At 53.8% G+C, this 26,090-nt stretch overlaps 1 protein-coding gene across 1 annotated transcript in view; it reads right to left on the reverse strand.

The window, feature by feature from the left end:
* Window positions 1-26,090, reverse strand: part of DSCAML1 (DS cell adhesion molecule like 1) — a 90,324-nt gene that overhangs the window by 59,157 nt on the left and 5,077 nt on the right. Inside the window, exons 2-3 of the mRNA XM_062594676.1 lie at window positions 22,059-22,376; window positions 17,999-18,145 (exon numbers count right to left, since the gene is read on the reverse strand). Coding sequence (XP_062450660.1) covers window positions 17,999-18,145; window positions 22,059-22,376 — 465 coding nt within the window. The remainder of the gene's footprint in view (window positions 1-17,998; window positions 18,146-22,058; window positions 22,377-26,090) is intronic.

The raw sequence follows: 26,090 nt of genomic DNA on the forward strand, positions 1-26,090 counted from the left end.
CATGTCAGTAATGCAGGATGGAAAAGCCATTCTTGGACTACAAAGATCCACCATGGATCCACTTTTTGACCCTCGGATTCAGTCTATCTCCTCTACAGTTCCCTCTCCTTCACTGAAGCGCTTCAGCATTGCAGCAAGAGCTTGGGTTGAAAGGAACCGCTCTCCTACATGGCCTGGTTCGGTTTTTCTGAGATTTCAGCAAAAGCAATTTTGTTCTTGTTTTTACCAATGAGGAAGCAAGATACGCGGCTAACAAGCAGTAGCTGCTGAATCTGTATCTTTAGGGAGAAAAGTGCAGACCAATACAACTATCCAGGGAATAGCACCGTCTGAAAGCACACTTGCAAAGGGAGGGTGGTGAAAACTGGTTCGGCTACTGGCTTCAAAAGCCACTCAAGTGCTGCTGCCGCAGCCGAGAGCGTTTGCAACAACTTGGGAGTCCCGCAGGTACTCTAGGAAAGAAGCCACTTTAAGTGTCAGTTGTCTTTAGACAAGAGGAATCGGTACTGGAACAAGAGAGTTTTTGCCTGATTTTAAACACAGATTAAAGAATTGAAATTTTCATTATAATTAAATGCAAAAGCCTCATAACTCAGAACTCTGCCTAGAACCTCTGGGATGTATCCAGCTCTCCAAATGAGAAATGGTAGCTTTCCGTGAGCCCTTTTAAAGCCAAAGGAAGCAGACAGCAGAAGCCTGCATTTCCACAAACGAGCCCCCATGCAACACGGGGCACGTTTCCAGGCACGCGACCGTCCCAGGCGCGTGCGGCCCCAGCACGGCACCGGGGCCGGAGGGCACCGTCACCCTCGCAACGCGCGGGCAGCAGGAGCGCAGGGCTCTGCCTCCTCCCGTCCCGTCCTCCAGGCTGCACGGGGCGCTTCCCCTGCGCGGGGAGACACGGGTGCTGCACGCAAGCGCGCAGGGAGCCCGAGGGGCCTCCTGCCCGCTCTGGGCGGCAATCCAGGACAGCGCTGCTATCCGTGCGGGTGCATCTCTCCTCCCCGCGAACAGCTCAGTGGTCTGATTACAGAGCACACGTCTGCCAGGCCCGCTGCCTCTCGCTTTCAGCTGGGAACCAGCAGAGATGATCTTCAGAGCACCGATAACGGCCCCGCTCAGCTCAGTTATTGGGAGGGACACTTTAGGGAAAACGAGCGCACCAGACACAAGGCAGTCGAAGCAGGAGATGAAAGATTCATCGGGGCCAAAGGGAAGCAAGGTGGGGGCTTCCAACTCTCCTTTCTATATAAATTATGTGTCTCTGATCTCCCTTAAAACAAAGGCTTCCAGCAGCAATGGCCCAGGAGCACACAGGACAGGTCCACGTGGCAGAGGTGAAGAACATTATTAAGTAATACCAGCAAATTGCCAAGACTGAGGCAGTACAGAGGTGCTAAACCCTGCCAGAAATGAATAAACTTAAGTGCAACTCCCCCAAAACCCAGGCAAGCCCCAAGATGGCACAGGAAGAGCGATACCAAAATGACTTGCTTTAACCATGCATGAACATTAAAATCATACAAGCCTGTGATACAAGTTCACGCTTGGTCACACAGCTCATGAGACCCACGCAAACAGATTTACATTATCGCTTCATTTTCCACCCGGCTTTTGGTGTTGACTTAAGCTGCCCAAACAAACAATTAAGGTCTTATCTGCATCACACAGCAGCATTAGCTGCAATTCATCATTTGTAACTTCTTTGTTTTATAGATCGCGTATGTGTATAGCCGTACAACCAGAGCGGAGACTCGGCCATTCACGTTTCTCGGGAAACGCGCCGCAGGATGCTCCTGCCAAGATGTTGGAGACGGGCATTGGGAGCCCGCGGGGCTGCCTGCCCGGCCACCAGGACCACCCCTGCGGTCCAGCAAGGTGCACCCCCGGGCTCCCCTCCAGGGAGGGCAAGTGAAAGCAGCAGCGCCAGCTCCCTCCCGGCTTCTCCTGCACTCCTGCTAAAACGGGGAAGCCAGAGCCACTCCGAGGAGCTACTGGAGGGAGCGATGCCCATGCAGTGCGCCCTCACAAGCTCTTTACAGGCCTCAGAATCTGTGATTTCATCTTGACCTTGGGTGACTGAAAAGCTGACATAAACGTGTTTCAAGAGTTACCTTACATCTTTGGGGCTCACCCTTTGGGTCCTCCCCTAGCCTCTGAGCAGGAGATCCCACACCAAATTCCAAGCAGATGCTATCCAGCTGCAAATTAGAGCCAGTGCTCTCCGGAACCAGAGCATCGGAGAAGCAAAGCACCTGCTCCCAGCTTTGCTGGGTGGCAGGGAGGGATCCTGATAGAGCCACTGCCAAACGGAGCCTGCAAGCCTGCCATTGATCTTACCCAGCAAGGCAGGCTGGCGGTAACTATAACTCACACGTAATCACCCGAAACACGACAGGTTATGCCAGAGCTCTGCCAAGAAAGATCAGAGATGATTATGAAGTTAACTCTTGACACCTTCACGTGCACGTTGGACATATATCGCATGCAATATCCTCAGCTCTTGTTTAAGTAATGGGGCACGCCAGGACATCTGATCGATTATACAGTAGCAAGGCTTGTGTAACAGTACTAAGGGCAGGGAAGCAGGCCAAGAGGCAGAGCGACTTTTCCTGGAGAAGTGAGCAATAAGCTCCCCCAAACAAGCCAGAAGGTTCGTGCTGAGCAGCAGCAGTAGAGGGTGCCAAGCAGGGAGGAGACCTGGGCACCGTGTCACCAGGACAGGGCCACGCCAAAGGTGCCACATCTGGGGCGACCCCCTGCCTTAGGCGAGCAGCACCAAAACCATAAGCTCTTTGCAGCGAGGAACAGGCCGCAAAGGCATCACCTAAGTGCACGGGGCTCTCTGAGGGCATTGCTAATGGTACCTTTTTGATAACAGGAGCTGGAACAGCTTCTGAACAACCCACTGCCCGAGAGCTGATCCCCGGACCAGCAAGGCTGCCCCCAGCTCAAAGGGAAATCGCAGTCCCAGAGCCTCTGCCTCCCACACGGCAGCCACACCAGGCCTGGGAGAGCGTGATGAGGAGACCACCTCCTTGTTCCCCAGGACCTCACAACACGAGACGGTGACAGCACGCGCAGAGGCGCCCACCACTCGAGTCCGCCATGTCCTCAGAAGCACCGCTGAAGCACACCGCACGCACGTGCTCTAAGCTGGTCGCCAGCTCGCACCAGCACTACTGCTGCTCTTCCTAAATGAAATTTTCCTACTGTGCGAGCACTTCCCCGCTTGTCTGCCCTTCCTCAGGGAGCACAACGGGCGACTTGCAGTGCTTGTCCGAGTTGCGGGCAGCCCAGGCTCTCCTGGGCACGCGTAGCAGAATGGGCAGCCAGCAGGCACCAAGTCTCCGCAGAAGCTTTCCCCGCCTTTGCGTTTGAAGCTTCGCAGGCTGCCGTGGGCTACATTAGGGCACAAGTGAGAAATTTGGTGGTGATTTCATACAGCCCATGAAAATACAAGAACAGCTTACGTATGCTTGCATCTTTGTGCAGCTTTTACATGGGGATATGCACAAATGTGGAAAACAAAACACAAACGTCAACACTCCTAACTGCTCAGGAAGCATTTAAGAAGTAGCAACATTACACAAAGCACAATTACAGGCATCCATTTAGCGTATGATACTATTAAGTCCATAGTATAACAACGCAAACGAAATGCAAGAGATCCAAGTCAAATGGACATTAAATGACATCCGACAAGCAATTTCCAGTGGTGTCACCAGTTTTCATTGCCTGCAGCACAGTGCTCCTCCAAGATGCAAATGAGGTCTGGTCTGCAGACAGAAGCAGCTATGAGCAATCAGCCTGGGTCTGAACAGAGGCTAAGCAATAACTAGCATGAAGCTTTGATTTCACCTGCCACCAAAAGTCCCCAGTGACCAGAGGGGATGAAGATCTGTGCTTCCCCTCCACACGAGAAGCTTCAGCATTGCCAGCCTGGCACAGTCGGCTCAGTTTGCCAGCTCCCCCCGGCTCTCGGGACTCGTCTGGTGTGCCAGCTGCCTCTGGGTTAGCACCCTGTCCTGCAGGACACGGTGCACAGAGAGCAGAGGTCCCAGCTGCCCCAGCAGCAATTAGATGAGCACAGACCATGCAAACACCTTTATATCTGCCTTTCTCTAGTGCAAACCCAGCACCAGGCTGGCTTGTGCAGGATCTCCTGCTCTGCCAGCCTGGTCTGCATGCCCAAGCAGCACCCCCCCCCCCAGCGCAGCTATGGCACGCCGAGAAAGTCTGCGCAGCGGGGAGGGAAAGCAGCTGCGGAGGGGCCGGGGAGCAGCGACAGCACCCAAGCCGCAGGAGAGGGGTGCGCGTGAAATGCATCGGCTGGCTGCGACTTGCAAACAGCAGGTACGGCTCAGCCAGGACAATTCGTAATTTCAGAGCTGCTTTCAGTGGAAAGACCCAGAACAGGCAACCGAGGCTCCAGAAAGGAATATTAAACACCGCAGAAATAAAAGGTATTGCTCAGGAGAAAACATAACAAGGCTGAAACCCAGCATGGTGCAGCCTTCAGATGAAATGGAGATGAGCAGCAAATGAATTGCTCCCTCTTAAGGGAATTTCTGGCTTGAAAACATAGCGTAGAGTCATCTTCGGCCGCGGCCGGCAGCTCCCCGGGCTCGCCGTGGGGCTGCGCTCCCGGCCGGGCAGCGGCAGAGTGCGGGAGCCCTCTGCCTGAGAGCGGCCGGACTACAGCGCCCGGCGCGGGGCCCGGGCAGCGCGTCGGCCGCGGCACGGAGAGCCGCGGGGCTCGGGCCCTGCCGCCGCCGCTCCTGTCGGGTCCCGCCATGCCCTGCTCGCGCGACTGAGCCGCTTCCAGGGAATCTCGGGTTTCGGTTAAAAACAACCCCCGTTTCTAGCCCGCTGGGAGGTGCAGAACAACGCGACCTCTAAAAATCCAGAAACTGAAAGGCAACGCAAACGAGTCCCAAATTCGTCTCCTCCGTAAACGTCCGTTTCTCCCCGGCCGGGGCCATCTGCGAGTGGTCCGTGCCGGCCCGCTCCTTCTAATAAACGGTTACAGATCTGCCAGGAGTCCAAAAGGCCAGCAGCTTGTTCACCACAAGTGGCTTCTGTCACCGAGTAAAGCACCTTTGAGTGATAAGCTTAGGGCCACCCAGACCACATACGGCTTCCCTCTGCAGCCCTCTAACAAGCAACATTTTCAGAAGCACTTTAGCTGTGTCAGGCACTTAGGAACCTAATCCCTATCGACTCGCAACGAGATTGATATTGCTGAGCAGCTAGCTCACTTGTGAGCAAGGTCCCCGGGTCATTTAGAGCCTTTCCAAGATATCACCCCGCAGCCCCAGTCGTTTCTTAGCCTTTTAATGCCATCCATCAACAAAAAGCACAAATCTCACAGAGCTGCAGCGTGAGGGCTCAGCTCTGTGCTGCTTCCCCAGCCCCTGCAGCCCGTCCCAACGACCCTCTCCCGCGCCGCCCGGCAGCAAACCGCCCGGAGCACAGCCTGCGGTTAACCGCGCGCCCGTGCCGCAGCACGCGTGGCGACCGCCAGCGATACCGGGAGCCCGCCTTCGGCACGCCGGCTCCTCGCGGGGCCTCGTGGCTTGTGAAATGGAGTCCTGAAACGGCTGGTGTATTTGTAGATCTTGTGCATGACTAAATCAAGAGGAACAATAAGATCTTTTTCCAGATTCGGCAAACATCAGTATAATAAAAAAAATTAATTATATGCTTGAACACATGCACCAGAGCAATGCCCTGTATTTTCTCCTAATTGTTCTCCAAGTCTTCCAGAGCCACATTTAAATAAAAATGAAGCAGTTATTTAAACCGCAATTAAAGACGGAGCAATTTATTTTTAAACCAGAAATATCGTCAGCGGTGCAGAAGAGGGGGAGGCGAAGCCGCGTGAGGACCCCACCAGACCCCCGCGGAGCGGCAAGGTGGGCATGCCAGATGCTGCTGAGGTCTGGGGACTCCTGTCGTGGGGGGGGTTGAGCCATGCTGCATGCCGTGAGCTGCTCCACCGCCGCGCAAGCTCGTGCACCTCCTGGACGTGCAAAGCACTGCTCGTGGGAGCTGCCCCAGCCCCGCGCGGGTTGCGCTGCTCTCCTCACCCCGTCCCAGCGATGTGCTCTGGGCCTGACGCGGGCCGGCGGCTGCCCTGGCCGGTGCAGACCACGGCAGGCGGCAAGCCCACCGACGGGCGAGCTGCCACCCGGAGAGCCTGGCTCTGCGGGGACACCAGGAGCGGTCGGAGGGGAGAGGACAGGGCTGTAGGCCCAGGCTCAGCCCCTTCCCTCCTGCGCTGTGCTCGGCCGGCTGAGATCGGCTCCTCCCTGAGCAAACCCCGCTTCTGCGCCTTCCACAGGGAACCAGTGCCAGGCACTACGGAAGAGCGAGGGGCGTCACCTCCCCCTACCCAGGTGCCCATCCCCATGTCCACGAGGTCTCCGGGCAGGACACTAGGAAGTCCAGTCCTGCTCCTCATCCTGCAGGCTTCCCCAGAAGCCCTGGCCCTTCCCACCCCAAAGAGGCCACCATTAGACAGCAGCAGCTCCAGGAAGAGCGAGCATCCTCTCAATAAACACACTGCTGGTGCTGCTCTGCTGGAAGGGGGCTGGGGAGCGAGGAAGACAAGCCACCACAACAAAAACCCACCCTCTCTTTTCATATGACAGCAGAATTTATCAGCCTGCAGCCCTTCACATCTGTCTCCTCATACAAAATGAAAGAGGCTTTGAAAAACAGGAGATGAAATAAAGCGGAGCCTGTGCGAGGAAGCTGGCATCTCTGCCACTGTCACCATGGCAGGAATAATGGCCACGATTGTCGCTGCATCTGCGCGCGCGTGCGGGGAGGAGGACGCACGCCCTCGGAGGGCGAGCGCCCCGGCCCCTCCGCGCCGAGCCAGGCCGGCCGGCGGGCAGCGCGCACACCGCGGCACCGAGCAGCAGCGGTTGCAGCTCCGCGAAGTGCGACGCGGGCTCCTCCCTGCGCTTCCTCTCCCCAGTCCAACACAAGGCCCCAAGGGCTCACAAAAAACATGCGGTTTGAAACCAAGTTTTGACCTGTACGGTTTTCACATCACTGGGCTTTGCTGTAGCAATTACTGCCACGCTGCGTTGGTAGGCGCAGCTCCCTGCGGAGATCTCAGGGTAGCAGGACAGGAGCCAGCACCATCTTGACTCCATTAGATGACAATTAAAAATGAGGTATAAAGCAAAAAGAGGGAATCGGGCAGACTGAAGGCTCTGAACATGCCAGCAAACAGCTGGTGAAGCAAACCCTCTCCCCTCCAAACACATTTATCAGAGCCAGCGTGGGCATTTTCAAAGAGCTATTTCCATGGTTTCCAAGCCCATCAGGCTAGTACCAGCCTTATCAGGAAGCTCTGTGGAGGGGTCCAGATGCAAGTTTGACTTGGGAGGGTCCCTTAGCCAAAGCAGCATTTGGACAGGGCCTGGGCTCAAGACAGCAGTTGCCTGTTTTACCCCCGGTACTCCCCAGAGCCCCCCAAGGGCACAGTTACTGCAGCACGTGTGCACAGACAGTCCCTGCCCGCAGTGCTGCCGTCACATTATCATCCTGGGGTGATGCAGTACCTTCAAGAGATTCACACCTTAAAGAATTTCAGCCCTCCTTGAGCAGGACTCTTAAAAACGCACGAAAGGAAGCATTATAACTTGACAAACACATGAACAGAGCCAGGAGCAGAGCCTGGTCCTTTTAGCAAGGCTCTGCATGCTCTGAGCCCATTTATGCAGGAAATAAGTGGCAGCAAAAGTTTAGCAAGGTACAGTCAGGGTGTGTGCAGCACCTGGTTTCATCACACAGTTCAGCTCTGCTGCTAGCTAGATGCTCCAGCCTTCTCTTGGCAGAGGAGTCTCCCTCAAGGACACGTGGTGCACAGTCCAAGGGGCTCCGAGCCTCTGCAGGCACATCCAGCCTGCTTGGAAGGTAAAGACAGGCGGCAGCACGAGAGGTTAATCAGCCACGGGCTGTACCTGCCAGCCTGCCCTGCCCAGGAGCGCCCCTTTTCCCCTACGCCACCAGAGGGATGCTCGAGAAGGCTCTGCTTGTGACACCAACTACTTCGCCGTTTCCTGCAAAACCAGAATTTGCAATTCAGAGCATGACCAGAACAAAATCTCCACCAGCGTGCAGAGGTATGCTGGGACTCGACAGAGTCCACACCACATATCTTGGTGACTACCTGTAGCAGACTTCTTCCTTGTGTTTCTTCCTGATCCCACCACCTTCCCCTTGCTCTCTCCACTTAAATGCAGTTTTACATGAATCACCTCATTCTCATGCCAGCAGCATTGCTAAAAGTTTGCGTCCAATGGCTATCACAGCTGTTGTCTCCAAAAAGGCATCCTCCTCAGCTATTCCCCTGTAAAGTAACCCATGAAGCAAACAGCAGATACACCTGCCATCCTTGGCTTTAGGGTACTTCCCAGAGCATCTGCAGACATTCAGCTGTACGATGTGAGGGATTGCCCGTGTCCTGAATTTGTGCACCACCTACTATGGCAGGGATCTGGGTTCACGTCCCAGCAAAGTCTCCCCTGCACGAAGTCCTCTTGCTTCTCTGCCACCTGGAAGCTGGACACCGATCCTAAGCCAACAGCAGTTGAGACAGATGCAGGGCCAGCAGCACAAAGTAGGAAATGCATCTCTTGCTGGGTGTGGGGTAAGGTGTCAGGCAGAGATTTACAGCCTCCACGCCTCCCACGTCTGCTCCAAACCCATAGCCATCCATCCTGTGCTCTCTGCACCATTTGTCCATTCCCTACAGCACAACTATTCCCCTAGGGTGGCAAAAGATTTACACTTGTGAGTATACATAGAGATGGCTGCTCCAAGAAAGGATGCTCGTCTGTATTTCACATCCTGGAGCTTGTCATGCCACGTTTGGCTAGTGCTCCATCATCCCGCAGGGCTGGGAGCCGGGCGAGCGCGTTACATGCGACTGGGATGCCAAGTGCTAGATCAACAACGCCTTTCCTTCTCAGGCAACTGCGTCCTTTCTTCCCTGCCCTTCAGAGAAAGTGGCCAAAGACTTCCTTTCTCTGATCTCGGACCGAAGCATTTCTCCTGCACAAGCCACAACAGCACAGCAAAAGCAACAGATAACTTCAGTTCAGAACGACCCAAGCTCAGGTGGTTTTGAGCAATGCTTCACTGCAACACAGGGCATTTGAGACCTGCTGCACGGGAGACGCTACCAACAGTGTTTGTAGTACCGCCTGATCAAGCCTGCTCTGCAAAACTACGCCTCTCGCACTGGTCTGGTAGGTGACAACACGAGCTGAAAGGGGAAAATAACCAAAGCTGTGCCCAGGAAAGCAACCTCTAGAAATCTGCAGCTCTCCTGACCTTTAATTGCGAGCATTTTGTCGCACAGGACCCTGAGGGGTTTCTTGACAGCTTAGTCTGTCCAAAGAGCTGGTTTCAAGTGTCTCTAAAGTGGCATCCTGCAAACAGACTTCGCAAGGGACGCTGCAGCACAGACAGGCACGAAGAACATGTGGCAGCAGGGGAAGCACACCTGACAGTCCTCTGCTGTGGCTGCCATTGGGCCAATGCAATTATATCTCAATTAAATCCTGCCTGACCGATGAGACTTGGGCTGCTGTTCCATGGGTGCACCTGGAAGTGACAGAGCTCTCTCACTCCTTGCTCTTCACATGCATTTTATTTACTTGTTTTAGTCCCTTTTTAGTGTGTGTGCATGTGTGTGAGATCGTCTCCAACGTGACTCTGCATTATCAGGGCTATAATGAGTACTTGTTAAAATGGATTTGATGGAATAATTATATTCCAAAAAAACTGCAGGAAGGCTCTTTCCCCTCTTAAAGGGCAGGATCAAACGTTCTTGCCACATTATTTGCAGTCACACCTTCTGCTGCATCTGCTCCTTTTAAAATCTCTAACTCCAATCTGATCTGAATATATAAATCTGAATTATCACAGCAAAAGGAGATGTGCTCACACCTTTTTTTATCTGTTGCCATGGCGATTAGATAAAATTCACGCCAAGTCTCTGGGGAAGGATGAAATTATTTCAGACAGAATCTCACCCCACTTGGTGAGAATAACGCCTAGAGCTACTTCCCTCTGTAACAGGTCTGGGCACATGTCGCAGCCAGAGAGGGTGGCGAGGGCTGGGGGAGAAGGCAGGACACCTTTGGAGCGGTTCGGACTGACAGAGGAAAAGGTTTCGCTGCACCCCTAGACAGCGTAGGGTAGGACGACGCTCAGTTAAATCACATCAGGTTGCTCCATGGTGCAAGGCAGCCAGGCCCAGGGAGAAGCAACAAAACGCAACTGAAAAGGCCACTCGCTGGCCATTCTTTCACCCATCCACGTCTTCCACCTCCAAGCCGTCTTTGCAGCTCATCCCGAGAGCACGCCTAGCTGCTGCCGGGTCGCACTGGGGTGGCGAGACCTCCACTCTGCAGAGGCTGGCGTGGCCAGGTCTCCCGGGCTTTAGCAAGCAAAGTCTAACAGGTTCCTACGGTCTGACGGCTCCCGGACCGAGGACGGAGCCGGTGGCTGTCCTGGGAAGGGGAGCTGGGCCTCCTGCTCCACCTGACCACTAGACAGCATTGCATTTGGCCACCCAGCGTGGAAGACGCTTTCCAAGGACTGACAGTCTTGCGGGAGCGGGTCAGCTGTCAGCCCCAGCAGCGCCGTCCTCGAAGGGCCCCGCGCTCCTGCCCCGCACGCCCAGGTCGCGGGCGCTCTGCGCCAGCTGAGCACGTGCTCCCGCAGCGCCAGGTCTGCTGCACCGTTGGCACTGGCAGCACAAGCGCTGGGCCGCAGCTGGCCTTGAGCAGCCCCTTTGCACGGGCACACTCTCCCTGCACCCCAGGCATGCTGCACGGCGCACAGCAGCCGTGGGGATGGCGGCATGCAAAGCCCGACTGCTCCTCCTTGCAGAGCAGCCGCCGGCTCCCTCCCCGCTTGCGCCGGGGAGCGGCGGAGGCAGGAGCCGGCCGCAGAGTCACCTCCTTCCTCCACGGAGCTGCGGCGGGGCCGAGCCCGGAGCCACCGTGTGCGCTGCGGGTGACGGCCCAGGAGAGGCGGGCAGCGTGGCTCACCACCCCGGCACGCTCGCAGCCGTGGGCTGCCAGACCGCGCGGAGGAAACGAGCTGCGGGGCTTCTGCAGTCAAGCAAAACCAACCATGCAAGAACGCTAACAGCCAGTAAATGCTCTCAGTAACTCATCTCCTGCGCCCCAGCCATCCCCGAAGATAACGGCACAAACAAGGGCTGCCGCTGTCCACCTTGCCCTGCAGCGTTTGCTCTCGCCGGCTTCTAGGTCCTCCCCAGAAGCACGAGACCAAGGGCCCCACGCGGAGCCCGTAGATATGAGGACAGTGCTCTGCTATCTGGGTCCCAGCCGCCGCACGCCTCGGCGCCGTGGGGCAGCACGGCCGACATCACCCGTTCGCCCGCGCTGCAGCCCCGGCACCGCGTAAAGGAACCCGCGGAGGCAGCACCAGGCCCGTGAACACTAGTGGCGCTTCTAATTTTCAGTAGCCTCATGCTGCGTCTCTAGACTCATTACATTTTTAGGTGGATTAAAATGGAATTTGTATGCAGTTATGCTTGCTTCTAATATTTTGGAGAGAAATCTTCCAAAGAAAGGAGGGAGAGAAGAGCTCGAGTCTTTGGGGTGAACAAGCACATTTAACCATGAGAACACTGCTACAGTTTTACTTCCTTCATTGCTAAACAGTTGCCGAGATGAGTTTAAGACTCACACAAACACAGACTTGGCCACTGCAGGAGGCAGGACAGAAAGGGCTTAGATCAAACTAGGTCTGTATCTGAGCCACCACAAAGCAGCTTATCCATTTTCTAAATTACTAAATGGCTAAAGTACTGTCAAGAACAAGCATAAAAAATAACGAAAGTTTCTGCAAAACTAAGGATTTTTTTTCAGTTCCATCCTTTTGACAAGCATTAAGTTTGTTTTCAGAGAAAGGGCTTGTAGTTAGCTACTGCTAAACAGCATCCAAGTGTGCAGCCCTCAAAGGAAATGTATTGGAGGTGCTGAGAAAAGCAGCACCCTAAAACGTGCCTGTGCCTTCCTGAGAAGTGCTGGACTTGGAGGTTTTTCCAACCCAGCCTGTCTATCAAGTACCTAACACTGAAGCATCAAAGGGCAGCTCAGACCCGGGGTTGCCAGTCTGTTACTGTTTATTGCCTCCAAATAACTGTGCTTTCCGTGCTGCCTCCATAGGTCACGGGCTGCCACAAGCCAGGGAAGACGGGGAGGGGACGACTGCTGGCTCTTGCTGCAACTGAAGCAGCGCTGTCTTCGGCTACGCCTGCGAGGACACCACTTCTGCTAACTTCCAGAGCCATCCCTGACCGCCTCAGGTCTGCGCCGCCCAAAGTGACACCTGCCTTTCGAGTCCCCGCCAAACACTCACAGCCCAGGTCCTACGCCAGTGGCACAGCTGTGCACAACCAGGGCAGAAAACATGTTTGCACCAAGGCAGACCTACCTATATTTACAGCACTGATCTAGCTGAGGAATAGCTTGGGCATCAATGCACACACACGCTGCTCACAGCATCACAAGTGACGGTTTGCAAAACCAGCTAATGGTCAAATTGACATGTTTCAAGAATAGCAGGGAGCTCATTAACACAGGGAGGGGCCTCAATTTTTCAGAAATTCACTTTCTAGTCTCTCAAGTTAGCTCCCTACATCACCACTGGCTCTGAGAAGCGTGGCCAGATACACACTCCAGTAGTGCGAATACACATCCGATCCACGTTAGCACGACTGCTCCATGCCTAGTTCTGCAGATCCTGTGACTGCTGAAATCCAGGTACGCTCGCTGCAATACCTGTAGAAAAGACAACACCCCGCCACAGAAATTTCCATTTGTGTCACAATAACTAGAGCACAGTGACTCCAAAGCAGCTTCAGTCACATATGCCAGCTACTTCTTCCAGCACAAATCAAAATCATGGATTTGCTTCCTAGACTCCTCACATTATCTAGCCTGGAGACTGCGTTTTAAAAAAGCTGTTTACCATCTTCAGTCCTCAAACTGGTTTGTGGCAGGATCTTCTCCCACTTTCCCTGCAGGAGAAGGACCAGTAAGATACTGCTGAGCTGCAGTCCTCCTCCCCCTCCTCAAAATATTAACATTCAACAACAGTTCAAAATCACAGCCTTGGCGTGAAGCGCAATCTTACACACAGTCCACAATTTTGTGAGCACTGCTGGTTTCTTCTGAATAAGTACTAGCCTACATTAATGCCAGATCCTGAGAGTAGTACTGCATGTTTGCTACAAGGCTGAGAACTAAAGGCAAGATTGATTTTGATGTGAGCACCAGCAAAGCAAATGGGTTTTTGAAAACCCTGTAATTTCTCTGCAACCCTTGACTTAACTAAACACACATCTTTAGACTACAGCACAGTTAGGTACGCATTAAACAAAAACGAGCTACACTAATGATGATTTATATGCAGGACAACCTTCTATAAAGAATTTATCTTTGATTTCAGGGTAAGTTACAGTGTTGCCAAGTTAACCAAATAACCCACCGCACTACCAAACCCCCCTACTGCAGCAGGGCGATACAGACACAAAGCACTTCTCCGCAATTGTTTTAAGATCTCTTCTAAAATAGACCCAGTGGGTGCTCCTGAAAGGACATACTTGTCAGGAACTAAATGGAAAAGAGTCAGGCAGAGGCACCCACTGAAAGCAGCGCTCCTCTGGGCTGTTAAGAGCAGCACTAAGAGCACTGCGCAACGTGCACATGCACCGGGCTCTGCCCGCAGGCTTTACCGAAACGCTGAATGAGGAGGTGAGGGAAACCTTCAGCTAGGAGACATGGCACAGCACCTGCCTTCGGAGCCCCGTTTCTGTCCTCTGCCTGGCAGGGCTGCTCTCCTGGGGCCACTTGGGTGAGCCCTGCGGTGCCAGCCCAAACCAAACAGTCCATCACCCCAACTGCAACCAGGAGAGCAACAAGCATCTGAGAAGACAAGCCTCCAAGGCCAAGCAGTGGAGGCTGGGCTGGAGGGCCGGGGGTTAGCTTGTAGCTCTGTAATCCCAATTAAGCACAAAAAGAACCCGAGAAAGCCCATGAAACGGCCACCCAACCCACTTACTGAGACTGAGGTCGGAGCTTGCGAGAACACAGCAGCCCCTAGAGAAACACTTGCTCCTCCTTGCAGAGGAGGTTTTTTTCCTCCATTTCCAAGCTACAGAAATATTTTGTGTTCTGGTGGGGAGAAAAGGAGGAAGACTTTAAGGAAAGCTAACACTTCCAGGGAAAATATTCAATTAATTAAAACCAGTTTTCTTCCACAGAAGTCTGGATGATGGATTTTGACCAGTCCTGAGAATTAAGACCCTTTATCCCCTGATGAGCTGAGGCTCAGTAGGTAGACTCAGTCCATCTGCAGTAAGTACTACAGGAAAATTTGGGAAAGGAACAGAAAATTGGGTACACTAATGTGAGGACAAAATGCCAGGTTATAGAGCCAGCTTCAAATATAGCTGGGATTTACCTCTGAGGAAAGCTGCAGTGCTTCCATAGACCTTTTCTTTTTGTAGGATGACAGGAGCAGAGCTATGCAGTACTCTGTCTGTACACCACTTGATCTTGCAAGTCACAAAGCATTTTTAGATGGAAAAAGAGCTATTAGGCCTCAGTACCACATCTCAGCCTTTTTCAAAATTCATGCCATTCACTCCAAACAGCAGGGAACCCCTCCTTCACTCCTTGTCTTCCTTGCCAAGTATTCGGACAGAATCAAAAGTTCACCAGAGGTCAAGAAGAGACCATGTTTTTGGCAACAGCAAAGCCAGTTTTAGCTCTAACACAAGAGCAAGTAAAAAATAAGCTTCAGGCAGATACTATATTTGTAATCCAACAGCAAAACATGTTTGCTTGTGTTGACTCTGCACTGTAACACAATTTATATGTTCTGTCTTTAGGGTAATTATTGCTTTAGAATGTTAAAAACGTTCCACTCTAATTAAATCACCATATTAAAAAATACTGCAACAGCAAACTTGAGAACAAGTCTAGGTTAAGATCATGCAAGTGCATGGATGCTCAGTTCACAAACTCGGTGCTGAAAAACCAGCTCTGCTTTTCAAACGAAGCCTAGGCCCAACTGCAAACTCCGCACTGCTCCCGTCCTGCACAGGGCAGGACCAAGCGCATCCCCGGCGCAAACGGCCTCCGAGGCGAGGAGGAGGCTCGGGTAACAGCCGCGTTAGGACGCACGTTCGTCCCCAGAGCAGAACGCGCATCGAGCGCTCGCAGGGGGTCTGTCTAAAGGTGCTGGTAACGAGCACTTGGCGCGTGAGTTGGTCTCCACGTGGCACACTGCACAGGACGAGTCCTCTTTGGAGCAGTTGCTAAAGTACATGGGGTTTCTGAGCTCCCTTGGAAGTAGCCGGCGCAGTGTTCAGTAGAAATCGCCGCTTTAGAGACAGCACTGTCAGAGTTAACGCAGCACAGCAGACTGCCAAGGGACCAGCACAGCTAGTTTTAATGCTGAACGACTCCCCTGCACCCAGGTCGTGAGATGGCACCGGCGAGGCCCTGCACCACAGCAGAGAAGGGCTACTGCAGACCATCTCAGTCCCGCCCGCAGCACGGCAATCCACCTTGTTCATCCGTACAGACGCAACTGCTTCCCAGAGGCGTGCTTTCGTCAGGCAGAGAGGGGCTGCCGAGGAACTCTGCACCCCCCGAGAACGAGCCTGGCCTTTTCCAAACACCAGCTGGCTTCCGTGCAGATCCTGCCACACAGGCTTTGAAACAGGCCTCTCTCCAAAGCAGATGCAGAGACTTCTCATCTACTAAAATGCAGGGGATATGACTGCAATATTTCAAAACATCTCAAAACGCCAGAAAACTTCACAGAATCTAAGGCAGCAGTTTGCAGAACAGAGACATCCCTTCCCGGGCAAGAGGCTGCTGCAGAGCAGAGCCGGCTGCCTGCGCGAGGCGAGACCACCACCCTGCAGCGCCGGCTGGGGCAGACCACCCTCCTGAGGCAAGCAGTTTGATGCCGTATTTCACCTCGAGACTGGCAGAAGTGGGTCAGTGCTGGGGAGGAAGGGCACTACAAGCTAAAATCCTGACTGAGAGGAGGAAGTTGGCTCGCAGCCCCAGATCTACAAACTGTAACAGGATCTGTGCCGGTGCCAAAAAGGCCCAGCCTCTGTGCGACGGGGTTCCCCCGCCTGCCTGGTCAATCATTCAAAGCGACCGCTGCGCACGGTGCTCCGCGGAGACGCCCCGAACGCACCGCGACCCAGCGGGCCACGAGCGGCCCAGCATTCGCGCAGCGCGAGCCTGCGCGGAAGCCACCACAGTCCTCGGAGAAAACCCCTCGGCCCCCTCCAGGTGAAGCACTTTGCTCCGTAAGCTCCTTAGAAAGAAACATCCCTTCAAGACCGATTAAAGCGTATCGCCACTCCTGCTTGGTCAGCGCCCACAGCCGTCGCAGGGGCCCCAGGCACGCAGCCACAGCGTGCTGCTTGCCCCACGCCTCGCGCAGGAGCCCCCGCGCCCGAGGCGCATCCCCACGGCAAGCGCAGCAGCACCGAGCCCCAGAGCAGCACCAGGACTTACTGACCTGTGAGCAAATATCACACACGGAGCACTCACTTTGGGCAAAATCCTTTAATTCTTTCTGGATCCCCCGGGGAAAGCAGTATTGATTGCTTTACTACCAGCTTACACACGCTGCGCAGGGCAGCCAGCGCTGCCATCAATACAGTCTCCGAGGAGGGAAGCGAAAGGTCACCCCGGTACACGGGGACAGATGCTGGCTAGCCTCTCCCAGCCCCGCTCCGCTTCTCGCACGCCCCAACACTGCTTCTGGGGCTCCGGCTCGCCCAGCAGAAGAGCGCCAGCAGCCTCTCGTGCCCCCCGTCGAGCCGCCGTGCCCTGCAGCCTTGCCCCCCGCAGCCCTGCCGCGGGGCTCGCAGCACAGCGCAGCCGCCCGGACGCGGCGCTGCGCGGTGCCTGAGACCTCCCTGCCTGCCGGCGTTCGGCAGGCACGAGCCCAACGCTGCGCACTGGCTCGCAGAGCCCAAAGCCCTTGGTGGCTCTCGTCCATGCTCCCCGCTGTCACCCCTTGCACTGAAAGGCTCAGGTGCTTTCTCAGGGGCCTTGGCTCTGTTGCCCGTGCAGCTAGCTGCCTCCTCCTGGGCAGCAGGGGCACACAGCATGCCCAGCACCCTGCCCAGCTGAGCACTGGCCTCAGTTCACCACTATTTTGCCCAATTCTACAAAGCAGCGAAACACCTAGAGCTGCAAAACCCCTGCAAAGAGACCAGCATCACCCTCCCCTCCCTCGGGTCTCTTGCATGCAAACCAAAGCGCAGCAACCTCAGTGCCGGCTGGGACACTCTGGCCTGAGAGCCAGACTAACGCAAGCAGATCATGCTGGCACTAGGAAAAGGTAGGAGGCCAAATGCCTTCCAGGTGCCTACCCAGGGAAGCAGCTCCTGGTGCCATTTTCACCAACTTCCTTCCCACATAGCTGGAACAGTTCTAAAAGCTCACAAGAAAGCCTAGAATATTTAATTAGTATCACCCCGAAAACACTGAAAATTGGGTCTGACTACAGAAGAAAAGGGACTGAGAGCAGGGACAGACCATCTTCCAACTGTCCAAACTCCAGCTGTCACATACCCATCCAAGCGAGCTAGTCACAGGCACGTGGGAGAAACCAGAAAACAACACACTACTTGTCCTGCTCACCAACACATCTGCAAGCCCCGTGATACACGCAGTGCTGGCCCCTCTCCGAGGAGGCCCCGAATGCAGCGCGCCTGCTCACACCACGTGGGTTTCCCCGGACGAAGGCGAAAGGCGGCCATCAGTAAACACCTCTGCTTTGGCGGCATAGGCACGGATGATAATCCAAAAAAGACCTCCGCAACAGCGGGTTTCACGCGTGGCAAAGCAAGTCAGATTTGCCAAGGGGACAGCAGCTCCTCTCTTACCTGGGATGATAGAAACGGTGTCTTTCTCCCAGGACACGACACTAACGTATTCCTGCACTGATGAAGGGATGAGGCACTTGAAAACAGCCACATTTCCACGCATCGACCTTTGGTCCTCCACCCGAACGGTGTACGGTTCCCTGAAAACTAGAGAGAAAAGCAGATGGTTGGTGGCATGACAGTGCTGGAAAAAAAAAACAAAACTTCATTTTGCTTTAAGACCACATCTCCCAAACAAACAAACCCACCTAGCAACAAGCTGCTTCCGTCCAAAGCACTTGCCCACCCCAGCATCAGCCAGGAATCAGGGACAGAGAAAACAAGTTGCAAGGCAGACGTTCATATCCTCTGCCCTGCTGACTGGGTGCCTCCTCCCTCCACAGGCACCTGGTCTGCTGCTGACTCCACAGACCCTGCAGGGTCAGTGCTCATCAGTCCTGCACCTTTCTGCGGGGAAGGCATCAGTTCTCCTACTGGCACCCTGGCCCTGCACTGGGGCTTGGAGAGCGGAGGCGATGCCTGGCCCAGCTCCTGCTGCTGGGTGCCTTGCAGCAGCCCCCAACTTCACCAGAACTTGCCACGAAGGGCAGACTTGTGAAGCTGATGGGTTTATATTTACCAGAGCTGCTAAAGCAAAGGTTTGCAACACCCGGAGTTCAGTACAGCAGCCAAGGGCATTCAGTAGCTATAATACTCAAGCTCCTGTGAGCTCAGCAGCTGTAAGCTGTGACCATACACCCCTATTAGAAACTCCGCAGTGTCAAGGTACTTCCCAGTGCCCTAATGACTTGAGCAAAGCCCTCAGCAGCACTCACTAGACAAGCTGGATCTGCCCAAGCCTCTTCAGGGACAAAAAGATGCCACCACCCCCAATAGCCAATACAGGCACACCATAAACACCTAACATTGGAGTATAAAACCACAACGAGTGTATGCAGCTCCTTCCCGTGACAAGGATTCTGTCCTGGAGGACACAGGCACCTCTGCATCACTGCAATTAGAGACATGTGCTTGCTTGGTCATTTAATGACACCCCCTGGCCAGAACAAAAGCAGCTCAATAAATCCCAAGATAAAAATCTCAATTTTATAGCCCCAGAAGGAAGATGTTGCTTTTGCACTCTCCCACAGAGAGTGCATTTTGTACATCATAGAAACAAGCAAGCAGCAGGAGGGTCATGGTGTTTCCAACTTGATTTCCCTGGCTTTTGGGGCACACTGCTTTGCTGCAAGCACATCCCAGTCTCCATCTCTGCAGACCCCAGTGAAACTTTCCAGCAGGCTGTGCACAGCAGTAGACTGGTGAAGGAGACATTAAACACCCATAAAGCAATAAATGATGAGCTGTTGTAAGAGCTGCCCCACCTTAGCTGTTCCTGCATAAGCCACCTGTCAGCAGCTCAACCACCTTCTCACTGCTCAAAGCACCCCACAAACCCCACAACACTGAACACCAGCTGCTGCAGAGGCCCAGGATGGCAAAGGCAATGAAAGAGGGTTTGGACAAGCTTTCAACTCAATGATTATTTATTCAGCACACCAGCTGGGCACTGAGCTCTGCTGCCAGAGGGCGTAGTGTCTGCCTGCACTGGACCGAACGTCCCTGCTGCAGAGGTGCTGGGAGGAGGGCTGGCAGAGCAAGGATGCAGGAGCAGCCTACAGCAGAAAGGGACTGCAGATCCAAAGCAGATTAGCCAGCAGAAGCCCCCTTAATCATATGGAGCAGGAGGTTTATTCACAGGCTTTAAAGGCCAGTGGGGACCACGATGACCATTCAAGTCAGGCTTCCTGCACAGTCTAGGCTCTGTATCCATCCCCTAGGCTATAGCAGACCCAGCGTGCAAGCACCCATGCTCTGCTCCTGTGGCCACCCAGGGCATCCTTCACCCGAAGCACAAGAGCTACTGCTACTCTGAACTGAGCCAGCCGCCACATGCTGGGGCTTCAACTGGTTCTTGCTGCCAGTTTAGAGTCATCTCTCAGTCATCACAAAACTAATTTAAAAATCACAATTAGCATGCTTAAAATTTTCCATTGGCTAGACAAGACTGCTGTGCCATGTGCTCACTATCAGGTTTCTCCCAAGCTTGAGATTTTTTACAGTTCCTATTTTTTTTTAATTGGGTTTTTATTTATTTGCTTCCTTTGTGTACCTGAAATTGGCTTTACTTGGTTCCTTGCCATCATAAAGCACAGAGAATGACCAGGGCACAAGATAACAGGGTAGAAGAAGTGGGGGAAGGTTTCACAGCTGTTTCCAAATGCTATAAAGCCAAAGCTGTTCAAACTGCCACAGAGCCACCCTAGTGATCCTCCAAGAGCCCTGCATAAGGATCCCCCCGCTACATCCTCACATCTCCTGCTAACAGCACCTGCTAACAGGGCAGAGAAAGTTGGATGCCCCGCCAGGCACATCCACTCAAATCCCACTCACAGGAATGGTGCGTTAAACCCAGTGTTTGGGGAGGAGGTCCAGATGTAGGACTCGACTCCGCCACTGACTTGCTGCATGATCTCTGAGAAGTCTACACGACCTGCGTTCCTCCAGGAGAAGACTGCAGTAAAGGCTGACCACCTGGCAGGAAGATAAGGACTGGAAGCAAGTTCTCTGCTGGAACACATCCAGAGCACAAACTTCCCAACCTCAACAGTAGCCACCACTGCTGCACGAGCCCTGGAAAACAGAGTCTGCTGCCCCGGGCACCGCCACTCACCACTGGAGCCTAGGGAGCAAATCAAGGGACCTTCTCTCTGCACCAAGAGGGTCGCAACCTGCTGAAGGAGGCCCCACGCAAGAGCTGGCTGAGGGTCCTGCTGTACCCAAACAACACACACTGCCTGCTGCACATCCACAGTTATTACACCCCTACCTGCTGCTGTCCGTCCTCCCTGCTAGGCTGAGGTTTATAGCTAACCTGATAATGCTGGTAAATAATTCACTCTGGGGAGGAGGTTAATACCAATTTACTCTGCAGTACAAGGTATTAAAATAAAAAACCCTGTAGCCACTGCTGTCATGTTCCCTCTGCTAGCCCCACTTTTAATAGGTTACATAATGAAGCCATTCCTGGGCTATTAGCCCTACTCAGCCTGGTCAATAATTTACTATAATGGTTTTTGAAATCAGCTCTTTACCATATTCCTTTTCTTTTTTTGCTTAATAAGTCTTGGTGTGTTTGGGCTGGATGCTGCAATGGGAATAGACAAATTTTAAAAGGGCTGCAGGACACTGGTGCAGGGGGTCTCTCCACTAAGCAGAAGCGTGACCCAGGTCCTCATACAGCTATGAGGACAGCCCAAGTAGGGTTGGATACAACTGCATGATCTGGAAAGAGGATGACCTGCCCTGCCCCAAGGCTGCGGCTGCACCATGGCCACCAGGCGCTAGCTGGAGGCAGCGAAGTGGCACGTCTCTTCTCCGCTGGTTGTCACTCCATAGCGCTCTCCCTGCCAGCACAGGGCCCGAATTGCAGCTCTCAGCTTGGGTAGGATGCAGTTTTGCAAACATGTATTGGCAGGCCATCTCCTGTTTATCCAACACCCTGCCCTTATGTTTGCTATCTGTCCACGCAGCAATCGATCCCCATGCAGTAGGCCAGAGTCCCAGTTCTGTGCTTCAGCAGCTCTCCTTACAAGCTCAGCAACAGTACCACTTAACCCAGCAGCACCTCTCAGCAGAGGCTGCCAGAGCCCACCAGGCTCAGGAGCAGAGCAGCTTGGCAGAGCAGCCCCTTGCGAACAAGCAGATATTCGTCCTTGCTGCTCTTCTTTGAAGCGCAGAAGGGTGGCAAAACACCTTGCCCAGGGCCACGCAGTTAGCAGCAGGACTCCTGGGTCCTTTTCTCAATTCAAAACACCCCAGCTCCTTCTGTCAGACAAGAGTACTGCTGTCCCGATGCCAAAATGTTATCAGTCAGCAGGATTACCGTCCCACGCCAGATATGCCAGGTGGACAGAGCCAAACAGGGTGTACTGAACGGGCTAGCCAGCAGACTATGGAGAAGACTAGAGAACTGCCAGCACCCCTTCCAAGCCTCAGCACCCCCACAGAGGGCTCTTACCTGCTTTAACACGGATATTTGGGCTCCTGATTTTGCCTGCCGAGTTCTCTGCGGTGCAGAAATAGTCGTTGTCGTGGATAAAGCTATTGAAGGCTGATGGCGAGAAGGGGTAGAGCTGCAAAGTCCCATTGGCATGGACATGCCGGATGTGGGGCACATCATAGATGTCGTCGCCTGTGGCAAGGTACCACCGAAGGACGGCGCTGGGTGACCCTGCTGCTGGGCAGGGGATCACCACCCCCACTGTGCTGGAGAAGGTAACCTGCTGGATAGAGTCGTTCACAAAGTAGAGGCTGGTTCCAACATCTTCAGCATGTGCTGTGGAGAAAGCAGAGGCCACAACAGCAGGGAGTTACTGCAAGCATCACTATTGCTCAGCTGCACAAGGGCCTCCCAGGGCTGCCCGGCTGCCCCAGGAGCTCAGCCCCTGGCCCTTGCACTTGACAGAGCAGAGCAAGGTAGCAGAGGAAGCATCAGTGCATGGACTGGAAGCATAAAGGCCACCTTCACAGGCCAGTGCCCTTGCCAGCAGCATGCATCTGCGATCACAACCACCTAACTGGACAAACAGGGGCCATGCAAGCAAGAAAGGGTGCCCACAGCAGGATGCCTCATGCCCAAGTGCCCCCAACGGCTTCCTGAGGGTCAGGAGCCCAAAGGAAGGGGCAGTGTGAAGATGCCTCAGCCCCAAACCCCTAGCACGGTGACTGAAGGGATGGATGAAACACCACCCTCGCAGTGCCCTGGGCTGTACACATGCACGCAGCACAGTTCAACTGTGCCCCAGCACCAAAGGCCCAAGGGCACCCGTATGCTAGAAATGGCCTCCTCCGCGCAGCTCCGCACAGCAGCTGCCTGCACTCAAACACAACAAACGCTTTCTCTGCTGCAAACCCGAACGTCCCACAGCCCAGAGCAGCAGCAGATGGCCAGCACCCTGATGCTTCATCAGCTCTCGAGCTCAGCTCCAGCCAGGCTGCAGTGCAAACTGCCCAGGGGCAATGCTGGCACTGCCTGGACCAAGCCGAGCTGGATGGAGCAGGGCAGACGTCCCTGCCCACCACCCCACCTCTCCCCCCGCACTGCAGCCACAGCCCATCAGAGAGGGACAGGAAAGCTGTGGTCCGTGCTGCTCTCCGCTCCCGGAGTCAGAGGGAAGGGAGAGCAGACAGGGAGAAATTCCCATCTCACCACCTCACACAGGAGCCTTGGCAGGTCCCAAAGGGCTGTCCCAACAGCAGCCGAACTACTGCGGCACGCTGCAGGGGAAGCCCAGCATCACCCTGCCCTAGCTACGGGCTGCTGCCTCGCTCCAGGCCACCCCGCACCGTCCAAGCAGAGGCGGGGAGAGGGAGCTCCGCAGGCCACGCTCCAGGCCAGAGATCACGGCTGCCTGGATGCCCAGGACAAGTCTTCTAGAGCAACTGCGACAGCTACAAAAACAGCACTTTCCTTCAATCAATGGGAAAAGAGCTTTTCACCCAACTCCTCCAGTCTCCTCTTCCCACTCCAGGGCCAGCTCCCTTCTCAACCAAAGCAAGCAAAATTTGCTATAAATGAGGATGATCCCCAGTCACTTAGATCCGGTTTTCTTTTTTTAGCCGCACTCTTTTCCAAGTGGGCGGAAGGACACTGATATAGAAAGCGGCCCTTGGCGGGGGTGTATTAATAGCTCTGGCTGAGAACACCACTTGTGGTGCCGCAGAGCCAATAAGCAAATAACTACTGTGCTGTTGGTTTAAAACGAGTCACGGGGGACACTCCCTGACCTCAATTTCTTTAACTTGGGGAGGAGGGGACAGGAGTGGGGGGGAGAAAAAAAAATATTCTCATCTGTACGAATATTCTTATCTTAGCTCCAAGTCGCCCCTTCAGGGAGCGTGCATCGTGGTTGCTCATTTGAGGAAAGGCTATTTAAGTGTTACTGGCCACAGCGACTTGCATCCCACTGCAAAGCTTCCTCCAGCGCCTACCTCCCCTGGAAAACACTTGCGTCTTCTTCATGGTGTTGGGAAGTGCCTTCCTCCCCCCGCCCAGCATCATGCTACCAGCTTGCTCCATGCCTTCCTCAACGAGGCCAGCAAGGGAAAGCCTGAAGCACCTCACTCCTTCCCAAAGTGGGGCCCAAGCACATCTGTTTTACACGCAGCAAGACTGACGCAAGCTCCCCTGAGACAAGACACAAGAAGGGAAGCACCTGCCCTCCACACCAGCATGAAGCACCTCCCAGAGCTGGGAACAACTCCTGAGGCCTCGGCTTCAACTGCAGACTAATTTCTCCCCTCACTGATCTTCTCCCAGCTGAAAATACCACCTCACACTCTTTACCACCTCTCACATCAAATGCAAGAGGGTCCATTTCTTGTTCTCCATATATCCTCTGCCAAACTAGCACTGACGATAACAGCATTGCCTCCTTTGGCTACCGAGAGCCTCCTGTCCCACATCTACAGCCAGCTGGGCACAGCAAGCTGGGAGATGCAATGGACTGGTTGACTAGTAAGGTCCAGCCTTCAGTGTCATCAGACACGAGACACAGTCATAGGTTAAGAAAGCATCTTTGCCTCTCGCCACACTCTAGTGCATTTGCTTTTCCGTGTCTACGCACAGTAGTAGACAAAGCCAATCATTTGTTTTCCTCCATTCCTGACCAATGCCAGAAGAATTACCAGAGGTGTAAAACCCTCCCACTGCCCCACATCCACCCTGCTTCCCGAGCAGCAATGCCAGGCTTGAAGAGCTACGGGGCCACCGCACGGCCCTGCAGATGCTGTTTCATGACATCTCCAGGCTGGTTTGTCGTCACGGATCAGCATTTCCCCTTATCAGAGCAGCACAATGTTTGTTCCCCACATACGAAAGAGCGAAGCGTACATTTACAATCAAACGAAGGAAAACAAAACGAGTGAAAGCAGCCCTGTGCTGCTCGTGGTAATGTCTGCCACCGAAGCGAAGCACAAGATGGCTGGAGACGCACCAGATGGAGAAGAAGCAAGGCGCACCGGCGGAGCTGCCCTTCGCCGGAGCCACGTCCGCTGCGCGCGGGCTTTGGCTCAGGAGCACCACGCAGCCCCGGTACCCGTGCCGCACGTCGCACGCTCCCCCAGGCCTCATCCACCCCCGTGTCCTGTGCGGCAGGACCATGCCTTGGAGAAGGCTCCTACCACAATAACGGTCAGAGAGCAGCCACAACCTGACACGCAAATCTCTTATCTTCAGGCATCACTCAGGAAGGTTTAGAGACAGAAGGGTGAGGGGCTGGGATGAAGAGTGGAAAAATACCTCATAAACAGAGAAATTCAGATTACCCATAAAGCTTTTTCAGGTCAAAGGGGGAAACAGATTTTTAATAGAAGATGGAAGTTATGGGATTGGCAATAGTTATGTGACAGACGCATAGAGTTAAATCCACATAATCTCCTTTACCATTTAGCATTGAGCACCATCCTAATTCCATGTTTCATAAAACTGCCTCCAAATCACTGAGAGATTAAAAATTTAGAAATAGCACTGCAATATTTTTAAACCAGAAATTACTGCTCACATCTGGTCAGCTGTGCTGACCCTAACCTAAATATCGAGGGCATTAAGTCACATGAAACAAAGATGGGTTTGAGTAGTCAAAACGGAAGGGTTTCTAGCAGGGGAAAACGCAGCAAAACAGGCAGGCAGGACCAAACGCCACAGACCAGGCAAGAGGCAGCTGGCAGCCAGAAGCTGCACACAAAGCCCAGAGTGGAGATGGACACAGTCTTGCCTACTCTGGGAAGCATGTATTTTAAGTTATCAGAGCGCAATCTTCTTAAATTGTAGTAAATTACAACCTAGAGGTATTGAAATATTAATATCTCTATCTCCGCTGGGAGAAGCAAGTCATTTTGCTATCATCCCTTAGGAATATTTACTAGTCTTATTCACTGGACTTTCCAAACTCTGATATCTTTAGAAGCACAGCCAGTCTCAGCACTGCAAAGAGATGTGCTGTACAGAAAGCACTCATTAGAGTAAATGAGTGGCTAAGGCAGAGCAGCC

This window comes from Rhea pennata, chromosome 24 (assembly GCF_028389875.1).
Source record: "Rhea pennata isolate bPtePen1 chromosome 24, bPtePen1.pri, whole genome shotgun sequence".
Taxonomy (NCBI): Eukaryota; Metazoa; Chordata; class Aves; order Rheiformes; family Rheidae; genus Rhea; species Rhea pennata.